We start from the raw sequence: 12,856 nt of genomic DNA, 5'->3' as shown, positions 1-12,856 counted from the left end.
TGGACTTGCAATGCCCCCCACCCCCTTCATCCACACCTCCATATGCACTCACAGACCAGTGGCACCCCCCACTGCCCTGTCCCCTGCGCTAGGGGCCTGTAGATGAGCAGTGTCCCCTCCCCCACCCAGAAAGCCATGCTAGTGGCCCGCAGACTGGCAGCTCACTCTCCCCCATGCTGCACTCTAGAGGACCAGGTGTGTGCCCTCCGAGTGTGCACCCATGGGCTGGCGGCACACTACTGCTCTGCCCCTCACACCACCCCCCTGTAACTGGAGGTTCATGTCTGCTCTGACCATCCCTGCATAGCCCTGCCCACCCAGGACTGGTGGTGTGACTTTCTGTGTCACCCACCTAGTGACCAGTGAACTGTGCACCCTTTCCCCAACCACATGGCAACCAGCAGCGTGCAAACACAGCACCCAACAAGCAAGCAGTGAGAAGGCTCCCTGTACCCATACCCAGGTGACCAGCCAGACAGACACATCACCTCACCAGCAATGCCAGTCACATCCTGACAGGCACTAGCTACAGCTACACCCCTGCCAAATGATGAGCAAGAGACCCTAGTGTTCTAATCTAACATTCACTCAGCTGCAACAACACACATTCCACACCCAAACAGTTCCTGCAGGCCATCTGCACTGAAATCTCTTGATACCTCATCACCTACTAAGATGCCAATTTGTCCACACAAATTGGGCATAACCTGTTCATTTGGATAATACTCCCTCACAGTAGATATGGAGAAGTCCTGCCCTGACCTCTAGAGATCACACTAACTGCTAGCACCAAACTTAATGCCTCAAGACAGCAGACAATAGCAAATCATATGAAGAAAAAGAATAAGATGTTTCAAACAAGTGAGCAAAATAAAGGGGGCAGAAACCTTCCTAAGGAAGAAATGGTAATGAAGCTACCTGACAAGGAATTCAAAAGACATATATAAGATTTTCCAAGAGATCAAGGAAAACACAGACAAAACCCTAGAAGAATTCAGGAAAACAATACAAGAACAACACAACAAGATAAACAGACAATTAGACACCATACAAAAACAACAACTAGAAATTCAGAAGATTAACAATAAAATATCAGAAATAGATAACTCAATAGAAGGGCATAGAAGTAGAATTGAATCAATGGAAGAAAGAATCATCGAAATAGAGGAAAATCCCTTGATACTAATTTGTTTGAAGAACAATCAAAAAAGGATAAAGAAAAATGAAGAAAGCCGAAGAGTTATGTGGGACACTATTAAGAGGAATAATTTATTCATAATTGAAATTCTAGAATAGGAGGAGAGAAAAAAAAAACACAGAGAATTGTGGAAGATTTATCGGCAGAAAATGTCCCTAATATCATGAAATGCAAGAAGATTTCCATTCAAGAAGCTCAATGAACCCCATACATGATAGACCCCAAAAGAAACTCACCAAGACATATCATAATCAAACTTTCCAAAACCAAAAACAAAGAAAGAATTCTGAGAGCAGCTTTTGAAAGACAAAATATCGCCTACAAAGGGGCACCAATAAGACTAAGGTCTGATTTCTCAGCAGAAACCATGCAGGCAAGAAGGTAAGGGGATGACATATACAAAACCCTGAAAGAAAAGAGTTACCAACCAAGAATCGTATACCCAGCAAAATAATCTTTCAAATACAATGGCAAAACTAGGACATTCCCAGATAATCAGAAATTAAGGAAATTTGTGAAAACCAGACCAACTTTACAAGAAATATTAAAGGTAAACTAGGACATTCCCAGATAATCAGAAATTAAGGAAATCTGTAAAAACCAGACCAACTTTACAAGAAATAGTAAAGGTAGTCCTCGAGACAGAGAACCTATAACATCAGACAACAACTTAAGAAGAAGACACATGACAGCATCATCCAGATACCAATCCATATAAAGAATTCTCAAAAGCAAAATAAAGCTGCAAAATGGAAAACAGGGAATCACAGATGTTAATCTGTAAACAATGACAACTTTGAAACATAAAAAGGCAATAAATGTTGTAGTTATAGAACTTCCATCTGAAAAGGAAGTCAATATTAAGATATAACAGACTGTTTTAAATTTAGGAAAATAAAGGTAAATTTCCGAGTAGCCACAAAGAAAATTAATAAATCTACTCACCAAAATAAAGAAGAAAAAAATCAAAAAGACTCAGCAAACACAAAACAACAATGAAGGAAACCAAAAGAATCTCCATAAACAAAAAGAACTCCGCACAAAAAATTAAAGCAGACAAAGAAACCATTAATACCACAAAAAAAAAAAAAAAAAAAATAACAAAATGACAGCAGTAAATTCATACCTAAAAAGCAAAGATGTCACTTTAAGGACTAAGGTGTGCCTGACTCAAGCCATAGTGTTTTCAATCACCTTATATGCATGTGAAAGCTGGACAATGAATAAGGAAGCCCGAAGAAGAACTGACGTCTTTGAATTGTGGCATTGGTGAAGAATATTGAATATACCATGGATTACCAGAAGAACAAACAAGTCTGTCTTGGAAGAAGTACAGCCAGAATACTCATTAGAAGCAAGGATGGCAAGACTTCGTCTCACATACTTTGGACATGTTATCAAGAGGCACCAGTCCCTGGAGAAGGCCATCATGCTTGGTAAAGTACAGGGTCAGCAAAAAAGAGGAAGACCCTCAATGAGACGGATTGACCCAGTGACTTCAACAATGGGCTCAAGCATAACGATTATGAGGATGGCACAGGACCGGGCACTGTTTCATTCTGTTTTACATAAGGTCGCTATAAGTCAAAACCAACTTGATGGCACCTAACAACATTGATAATCATACTGAACGTAGATGGTTTAAATGCACCAGTCAAGATACAGAGAGTAGCAGACTAGATTAAAAAAACATAATCCATCAATATGTTGCCTACAAGAGACACACCTTAGACACAAAGACATAAATAGTTTAAAAACCAAAGAACAGAAAAAAATATATCAAGCAAACAGTAACCAAAACAGAGCAGGACTGGCAATAATAATCTCTGATAAAATAGACTTTAAGGCAAAATCTATTATAAGAGACAAGGAAAGACACTATGTAATGATTAAAGGATCAACTCACCAAGAGAACATAACCATAATAAATATTTACACACCAATGACAACTCCAAAATACATAAAACAAACTCTACTGCAATTGAAAAGGGAGCTAGATGGTTCTACAATAATAGTAGGAGACTTTAACACACCACTTTTGATGATGGACAGAACAACTAGAAAAAAACACAACAAAGATATAGAAGTTCTAAATAACACAATCAACCAACTTGACCTCATAGACATATACAGAACATGTCACCTAACAGCAACACAGTACACATTTTTTCTCCAGCATACATGGATCATTCTCCAGAATAGACTATATTTTAGGCCACAAAGCAAGCCTCAAAAAATTCAAAAATATTGAAATAATACAAAGTATCTTCTCTGATCTTAATGCTATATAAAACTAGGAATCAATAACAGAAAAAACAAGGAGAAAAAAATTAAATACGTAGAAACTGAATAATACCTTACTTAAAAACTACTGGGTAATAGAAGAAATAAAAAAAATTCCTAGCACCCAATGAGAATGAAAATACAACATACCAAAACCTTTGGGACACTGCAAAAGCAGTGCTCGGGGGAGAATTTATAGCAATAAATGCACACATCAGAAAAGAAGAAAGAGCCAAAATCAATAGCTTAACCCTACAACTTGAACAAATTGAAAAAGACCAGCAAAAGAAGCCCGCGGTCAGCAAAAAAAAAAAGAAATAATAAAGATCAGAGCAGAAATAACTGAATTAGAAAACAGAAAAACAATACAAAGAATCAACAAAACTAGAAGTTGGTTCTTTGAGAGGATCAATAAAATCGACAAATCACTGGCCAAATTGACGAAGGAAAAAATAAGAAAATGCAAATAAACAAAATAATGAATGAGATGAGTGACATTACAATAGAACCAACTGAAATAAAAAGGATCATAACAGAATATTATGAAAAATTTTACTCCAACAAATTTGAAAACCTAGAAGAAACAGACAAATTTCTAGAAACACACTAACTACCTAAACTGACACAAATAGGTAGAATATCTGAACAGAGTCACAATAAAAGAAGAAATTGATGAGGTCATAAAAATACTCCCAACCAAAAAAAAGCCCTAGCCCAGACAGCTTCACTGGAGAATTCTACAAACATTCAGAGAAGAGTTGACACCAATTCTACTCAAACTATTCTAGAACATAGAAAAGGGAGGAATACTCCCTAATTCATTCTGCGAAACCAACATAACCCTGATACCAAAGCCAGGCAAAGATACCACTAAAAAAGAAAATTACAGACCAATATCTTCCATGAATATAGAAGCAAAAATTCTCAACAAAATTCTAGCTAACAGAATTCAACAGCTGATCAAAAAAACAATGCACCATGATCAAGTGGGATTCATACTAGGGATGCAAGAATGGTTCAACATTAGAAAATCAATCAGTGTAATTCACCACATAAATGAAACAAAGGAAAAGAATTACATGATCATCTTGATCAATGCAAAAAAAAACCTGATAAAGTCCAACACCCTTTCTGATAAAAACTCTCAGCAAAATAGGAATAGAAGGGAAATTCCTCAACATAACTAAGGGCATATATGGAAAACCAACAGCCAACATTATTCTCAATGGAGAAAGATTGAGAGCATTCCCCTTGAGAACGTGGCAAAGATGCCCTTTATCCCCAGGCTTATTCAATATTGTGCTGGAAGTCCTAGCTAGAGCAATAAGGCAAGAAAGGGAAATAAAAGGAATCCAAATTGTAAAGGAAGAAGTAAAACTATCCATATTCACAGACGACATGATCGTATACACAGAAAATCCCAGAGACACCACAAGACAGTTACTGGAACTAATAGAAGGATTTAGCAAAGTGACAGGGTACAAGATCAACACACAAAAATCAGTTGGGTTCCTCCACACTAACAAGGAGGATTCTGAAAAGAAAATCAAGAAAACAAAACCATTTACAATAGCCTGTAAAGGATAAAATAACCCAACCAGGGACATAAAAGACTTATACAAGGAAAACTATAAAACACTACTGCAAGAAACTAAAAGTGATCTACATAAATGGAAAAACACTCCATGTCCATGGATTGGAAGACTTTACATAGTGAAAATGTCAATGCTACCAAACGCAATCTATAGATGTAATGCAGTCCCGATCCAAATGCCAACAACTTTCTTCAATGAAATGGAAAAACTAATCCAACTTTATATGGAAAGGAAGGAGGTCCTGAATAGCTAAAGCAATACTGAAGAAGAATAAAGCAGGAGGCCTCACACTTCCTGATCTCAATACTTGCTACCCAGTCATGGTAATCATAACATCCTGGTACTGGTTCAATGACAGATGCATAGACCAATGGACTAGAATTGAGAACCCAGAAGTCAATCTATCCATCTATGGGCAGCTGATCTTCAACAAAGGGTCAAAGTCCATTTAATGCAGAAAAAACAGTCTCCTCAGCAAATGATGCTAGAAAAAGTGGACATCCATATGCAGAAAAATGAAACAGGATCCATACTTCATGCCATGCTTAAAAACTAACTCAAAATGGATCAAAGACCGAAATGTTAAAGCTAAAACTATAAAGTTCCTGAAACATAACATAGGGTCAAAACTAAGGTACCTAATTTTCAGCGTAAGTATCAGTATTATAGGTCTTTTACCGGTACTTTTGATTCAGCCATTCCTAATCTCTCTTAAACATATTTTTCTTTAATTATGATTTTTATCTCCTTCCCCTCCTCCCTTCTTCCCTTCTTTCTGTATCTCTTTTTCTTCACAAATCCTCTTTCCTCTACCCGTAAATTGATTATTTGGTCGTGGATTCTCAACCTAAGAAAATATGTCGTGATATAATTCACTGCCTGATCTCCATCATACCGATTGCTGTAGAGTCGATTCTGACTCAGAGCGACCCTATAGGACAGAGTAGAACTGCCCCATAGGGTTTCCAAGGCTGGAAGCAGACGGCCACATCTTTCTCCCGCCGAGCAGATGGTGGGTTCAAACTGTCGATTTTTCAGTTACTGGCCAAGCGCTTAACCACCGCTCTAGGAGGGCCCCTTGATCCCATCATAGCTCTCACATTTCTTTTACCTCCTAGCTTGTTGGAATTGTAATCCAAGATTACTATTTCTGTTTCTTCAAAAACAATACAGTACTTGACTCCTGTAATTTGGCTTACGTTATTCATAAAAGTTAATGATGGTTGCCTACTTTAAGATGCCAGGACCTTCTCAGTTCCCATTCTCCTTGATCTTGCTACTACACTTAAACAATTAAATCTTCCCTCTTGGCCAAACTTCTTATCACTACACTCCACTCATTCTGTCTCCTTTCTGGCTACTTCTTATCCACCACCTTATCTAATCTCTTCTTTCTGAACTCGGCTTCATTACCAACCTCCGCCACCACTACCACCACCACCACCACCACTACCACCACCACCACCACCACCACTACTACCACCTCCACTTCTTACCCTTTTCCCACTTCTGACCCTTCCCCCACTGACAGAATCTGCTCTGCACCCACAGCCCTCATCCCTCAACCTCTCTATAAACTTAGTCCTTGCTTTTAGATGTCTTCCTTCTGTCCCCTACCCAAATGTAAGCATTTTCCACAAGTTTCTCTGATCTGCCCTTTTAATTTCTCTTCTTAAATTGTAACATTTAATATCCTCATTTCCTTCTACTTCAAATAGCAGTTCTGTTTGGATAGATTCCACTTCTATCCCAAATTTTAGAAGTACATTTAAAGTAAACAAAAAAAGAAACTTAAGTCATCATTTTCCTGCAGTGAGAGCTTCCTGCTGAATTCTCTGTTTCTATTAATAGTACTTCCACTCTCCCAGAAAGCCAGGCTTGAATCTCCAGAATCATCTGATTCTTTCTCCTCTTGTATCCTAAAACTTGTTGCCAGCAAGTCAATTCCAACTCATAGCAACCCTATAGGACAGAGTAGAACTGCCCAATAAGTTTTCCAAGGAGTGGCTGGTGGATTCGAACAGATGACCTTTTGGTTAGCAGCCGAGCTATTAACCACTGTGCCATGCGCCACCAAGGCTCCTCCTACCATCTCATCTATAAGCTTTATCAATTCTTTTGTAATGTCTCCATTCTCTCTTTTTCTAAGGCCACTTCAGCACCCATGTTCAGGTTCCAACAATGTCTTACCTAAGCAATTGCAAATTCCTAAATTTCTCAATTTTGAGTGCTTTCCTCTTGTAATCTTCCCTTCATATCAATGACAGGTTTAAAAAATAATGCTTCTGTCACTCCCAGTCTACCCAATAAAGTCCAAACCTCTTAGCCTTGTATACAAGGCACTTCATGATCTGACATTCCAAACCTTATCTCCATGGCTCCTCACTATTTCCTCTACTGTCCAGGTAATGTGATTATTTACCTTTCCTGGAATATCTTCTGAAACTTACATTTGTGTTCTTATTCTACTCTGGCTGGAATTTCCTCCCTATCAATTCCTTCTGTCAAAACAGAATCGTTCTGCAGAGTCGTTCCAAATTCCTACTCTCTTAGGAGGCCTCCCAAAATTAACTTTGGTAGTTTGAATTGTCTGCTCTCCCCTTCCATTGAATCCATTGATGCCTCTGTTGTAGTACTTATCCCAAACTGCCTTGCTCTAGAGTTACGTGTTTGTCTTCCCTAACAGTTTAAAAGCCTCTATAAAGCAAACATCTGTATTATTTATTTTTTTATTACCCATATACTTTCCATATAATTAACAAAATGTATATTTAAGAAATGAATAAATAACATTGTCAATGTTTGTACCTTGCTTCCTTGGGATTATGCAAATGTATGCTAATGTTGTGCTTTCTACAACAGGTGGTGCTGGAAGTAAACAGTGAATTCATTGTTGAGGTAATGTATAATAAACTACTTTCTCAATCAAAAATTAAAAGAAAAAGTTAATTTTGTAATTCATCATATATCAAGAATCAGAATTTTTATAACCATAGTCATCCAGATAGAAGTAAGAGATATAACCTTCACTGAACTAAAATAGCAGTGGTAAAACTCATAGCCCCCAAATTTCCATGCTTTTTATAGCAAAGTTTGTGACAGCTCAATGTCTTAGTAACTCCTACTCAGCAAAGTATTCTAGCAGTTTACTTATGTGCTTCCCAACCTACAGAAAAGCAAAAGAAGCAAGGTAAAGCTTTAGAATGGAAAGGAAGAGGATTTCTTACATTAGCAAGAAAGGCAATTGTCTATCCGTGAGAAAAAGATACAAAATCAAAAAATATGTAGTCATAACTAAATAGAACAGAGAATCTGGTTCCAGTATGAGTAGGATCGGAAAATAAATCTACTGTCCTCTGTATCGCTGGCAGGGCTTTATTTTATGATAGTAGTTAAATCTTCATTATGATGGTCTTAAAACATTAGGAAAAAATAAAATTACTATTATAATTGACAAAAGTAGGGAATGTGTGGTACGTTTCAGAAAGTTATATCAAAATAAGGCAACATATAAATGCTTTGGTCCTTGAAAGGATAAACTCCACTCATACGGAACATATGCTTCCCCCAAAGTAATAGTTAAATGAAGGCTTAGCTTAAATAGTACTCAATAAATACATCAGCACCTACACATACACGCACACACACACGTCTATACATGTAGTAACATTTCTAAACTCTTTAACAGTAAAAATTTCCTCAACATCCACCAACAATAGCAACGTAAACCTACAATGGGAAAAACATAGCCAGCAGAGATACAAATGTCCAACACAGCGAAGCCAAATTGGTGTTTGTGAGATTATTGAAGGTATCATCAATTCAGTTAATAATATTCTTTTCATCCCATAATAATACATTTGGATGTTTAGCCTCAATGTGTCCTTATCAATGGAAGAGAAAAAATCCCTTTTCACACTTAGGTGAGCACAACTCACCAACACAACTTTTGTACAGAATGCACTCACATGGAACACCAGCAATCTTTTGAACTCTGGAGACTTTAAAGTCTAGTCAGAGTTTAATGAAGGGAGAGGTAGGCAAGGCCTCTACCAAGTGAGGATAGCTTTAAAAAAGAGTAACTACAACAAACTGTACAGTATAACATATTATGAATTCCACCCACAGCTAATGAAATTTGTTTCACTAGAATCAGATAGTTAGAAATGAGAGGATTCCAAAAGAAGTAGTTAGTTGGGGGTGACCAAGCTATATCTACCCTCAGTTGTGGACTAGTAAAGTTTCTTTGTTCAAGCTCAATGCCATTGTTCCTTCTGGATACATATTACAGCGTTAAATTAATGTGATAATTTACTATAAGTAAAATTTTTCTAAGACTGTAAGAAATTTGAACCATTTTTTCTTAAGGTGGAAGAATTAGACGTGGAAAATGGCACTACAAATTGGCAGGCTGTCAGAAGACAAAAGCGGGAGTGGATCAAGTTTGCTGCAGCCTGTAGAGAAGGAGAAGACAACTCAAAGAGGAATCCAATTGCCAGAGTAAGCATTGAAACAAGCAAGAGTATCCTGTGCTGATAACAAATGCTTTTGCAGGGCAGGAAAGCCCTCCATCATGTCAAGGATTTGCAGCCTTCACTGCTCTATAGTGATTTAGAAAGATGAGTTGCCTATAGTCATTTGCTCATGTTGCTGAGGCATTGACTTGATTGTTATGTTCTGGGAGGCTGCTACAGAGGGGAGGATCCTTGGCAGGTGATCCTAGAAGACAGACATGGATCTCTAACACAACTTTCCTTTGCCCATCTGTTTGTGTTCTACTCATCATTCATGTATATGTTATAGGAAACTTACGCACGTGGTGATATCTGCAGACTATTTTTCCGGAAAGTGAAGGCTTTACAGCATTTGATTAATTCATTCCAAGAAAGTAAAGATAATGTCAAAAGTTCCCACTAGATGCCTACATCCAAGAAGTAGGAAAGTCTTTAAAGATCTTCACAAATAATTGCCATTAACAAAGAAAACCAAAACCGAACCCTTTGCCGTCGACTCATAGGAACCTATAGGACAAAGTAGAACTGCCCCATAGGGTTTCCAAGGAGTGACTGGTGGATTCGATCTGCTGACCTTTTAGTTAGCAGCTGAGCTCTCAACCACTGTGCCACCAGGGCAGAGGGAGAGTTAAAGGAAGAGTATGTAATAAACTTATCCATGACGTTTGAGATCCACATTTCCAGCTCCATCAGCTCTTTCGGGGCTTCTTGGCCTTGGGTCACTAATGATATCAGCAGCATCTTTTTCCATAGCAATGTGATCTACCAGATTTCCTTCCTTACAGTTTCATATTAAAAATACAGTAAGTATTAATAATTTGGGAACAAATAAAGGTGATGGTTAAACATGATGAATGTAATTAATGTCACTAAACTGTACATGTGAAGACTATTGAAATGCCAAATACTTTGTTACATATATATTTACCAAAATAAAAGAAATATAAGTATCAGCAATGACGTTAGATTTGATCTTAGCCCAAGAACAGAGATTTATTCTCTCTGAGAAGGTTTCAAATTTTTTGAAATTTTTAAAATTGTTATTGTTTCCATTCAACTCACAGTTACAGCTTTATGTCATCTCATTTATAATTGCATATTCTATTTTTAATTTTTATTGGGGGGGGTTCCTGGATTTTGTCTATATAAAAATGATCTTTGGATTAGAATGGAGTTTAGGAGCCCTGGTGGCACAACAGTTAAGCACTCTGCTGCTAACAGAAAAGTTGGCAGTTTGAACCCACCCAGCAGCTCCGCAGGAGAAAGACCTGGTGATCTGCTCCCGTAGAGATTACAGCCTAGAACACCCCATGGGCAGTTCTACTCTGTTACATGAGATCCCTGTAAGTTGGAATCAACTGAACGGCACCTACCAACAACAACAGTGAAACATGTATTTCTAGCTGTCTTTACTTAATTGTGCATGCTCAAGTACCAAATCTTAGTATCTTGCTGAATGTTCTCATCTTTAATTTATAGGTGAAATTTTAAAATTTGAAATTTATTAGTTTAAATTTATGAACAATGGATATAAAATATTAAAACAAAATCTATATGACAGACTACTTGTCATAAAATCTATTTGGCAGAGTGATACAGTGGGTTTCATTTTATAAAAATATTACCAATACCTCTAAAGATTGTATTTCTCTTCTGAGTTTCTTAAGTTATCCACCAATAGTACTTATTAATATGACACAGTCTTCTAAAAAAATAGTAATGGTTATCATTTCTTCTGTCAAACTCTTTCTCTATGCAAAGAAAATCAAAGAATTGAACAATGTGTTGTTAATAATAACAAATCTCGCATCAAGCATGTATGTCACATATGCCAGCAATTGGGCTGGGCTGTATACATGTTACCTCATACATTCCCCCACAGCAAACCTATGAGATAACCTGTGGCTGGCCAGTCAATTCTGACTTATAATGACTGTATAATTGGTATCATTGCCATTATAAACTGGTGCTTGGTGAAATTAAGTGAATTTTCCAAGGTCACACAGGACTAAATCATGGTGCCTGGTTTCAATCCAAAATCCATGCTACCAGGTCCATTCTCTACAAAGTCATTCCACTACACTTAAGTTCATGATCTGCTCTAAATTATATCACAGTCTTAGTCATTTTCTTTGTAGATTCGGTCAGACTGTGAAGTGAACCAGAAGATTACATATCGCATCTCTGGGGTGGGGATTGATCGACCACCTTATGGAGTGTTCACCATTAATCCTCGGACCGGGGAAATTAACATCACTTCAGTGGTCGACAGAGAGATAACTCCAATTTTTCTGGTAAGTTATAGCAGTATGTTTTAATTTATTCATGTTATTTTTATTCCCTTTCTTTAAAAAAAAAATCATCTCAGGACAATTGCTTATTTTTGATAAAACATGGTAGACTGAAACCAAATAAAGGGTTTGAAGGAATGGAAAGAATGTGAAAACGTAAGAGTTTGTACTGTAGGAACTTTGATGTGTTGCATTTGCATGTCATCGAATAATTTGATGATATTTCAATTTCTAGACTAGAATATAGTTGGAAACCTAGGTGGCACAGTGGTTAAGAGTTCAGCTGCTAACCAAAAGGTCAGCAGTTTGAATCCACCAGGCACTCCTTGGAAACCCTATGGAGCAGTTCTACTCTGTCTTATAGGGTTGCTATGAGTTAGAATTGACTCTACAGCAATGAGTTTTTGGAATATAGTTGGGTTCACAGGAAACTTGTACGTTCCCTTATATATTTTCAAGCATGTTTCTTAATTTCCTTTGGTTGAGAAAGACAGTTTTTTCCAACTTCCCACAGATATATTGCCGGGCTCTGAATTCACGGGGTGAAGATTTAGAACGGCCTCTTGAGCTTAGAGTCAAAGTTATGGACATAAACGATAATCCACCAGTATTTACAAAAAATGTGTACACAGCCAGTATTGAAGAAAACAGTAAGGCAAGTAAGTAGGATTGCACTCCTTCTCTGTGTAATACGCTTTCTTTCTCGGAGCAGTGATTGAGAGCTTGGCTGCGAACCAAAAGGTCAGCAGTTTGAATCCACCAGCCACTCCTTGAAACCCTATGGGGCAGTTCTACTCTGTCCTATAGGGTCACAATGAGTCGGAATCAACTTGACAGCAACAAGTTTGGTTTTTTTTTTTTTGTTGGTCCCTGGATCTCTGTGCTAGGATTTTTTACTTTAAAGCCTCGCTGGGAAGCAAAAGAACATCAGAGACCTGTCGATCCTGGAAAACTTGTGGTATAGATTGGTGTCCT

At 37.6% G+C, this 12,856-nt stretch overlaps 1 protein-coding gene across 1 annotated transcript in view; it reads left to right on the top strand.

The window, feature by feature from the left end:
• Positions 1-7,911: 7,911 nt before the first annotated feature.
• The window catches only part of DSG4 (desmoglein 4), a 29,575-nt gene continuing 24,630 nt past the window's right edge, over positions 7,912-12,856 (top strand). Inside the window, exons 1-4 of the mRNA XM_004386906.1 lie at positions 7,912-7,974; positions 9,445-9,576; positions 11,729-11,884; positions 12,396-12,540. Coding sequence (XP_004386963.1) covers positions 7,912-7,974; positions 9,445-9,576; positions 11,729-11,884; positions 12,396-12,540 — 496 coding nt within the window. The remainder of the gene's footprint in view (positions 7,975-9,444; positions 9,577-11,728; positions 11,885-12,395; positions 12,541-12,856) is intronic.

Source organism: Trichechus manatus, unplaced genomic scaffold (assembly GCF_000243295.1).
Source record: "Trichechus manatus latirostris isolate Lorelei unplaced genomic scaffold, TriManLat1.0 scaffold00175, whole genome shotgun sequence".
NCBI classification, from domain to species: Eukaryota; Metazoa; Chordata; class Mammalia; order Sirenia; family Trichechidae; genus Trichechus; species Trichechus manatus.
The sequence above is the reverse complement of the archived record's forward strand: the minus strand, read 5'-3'. Positions and strand labels throughout refer to the sequence as shown.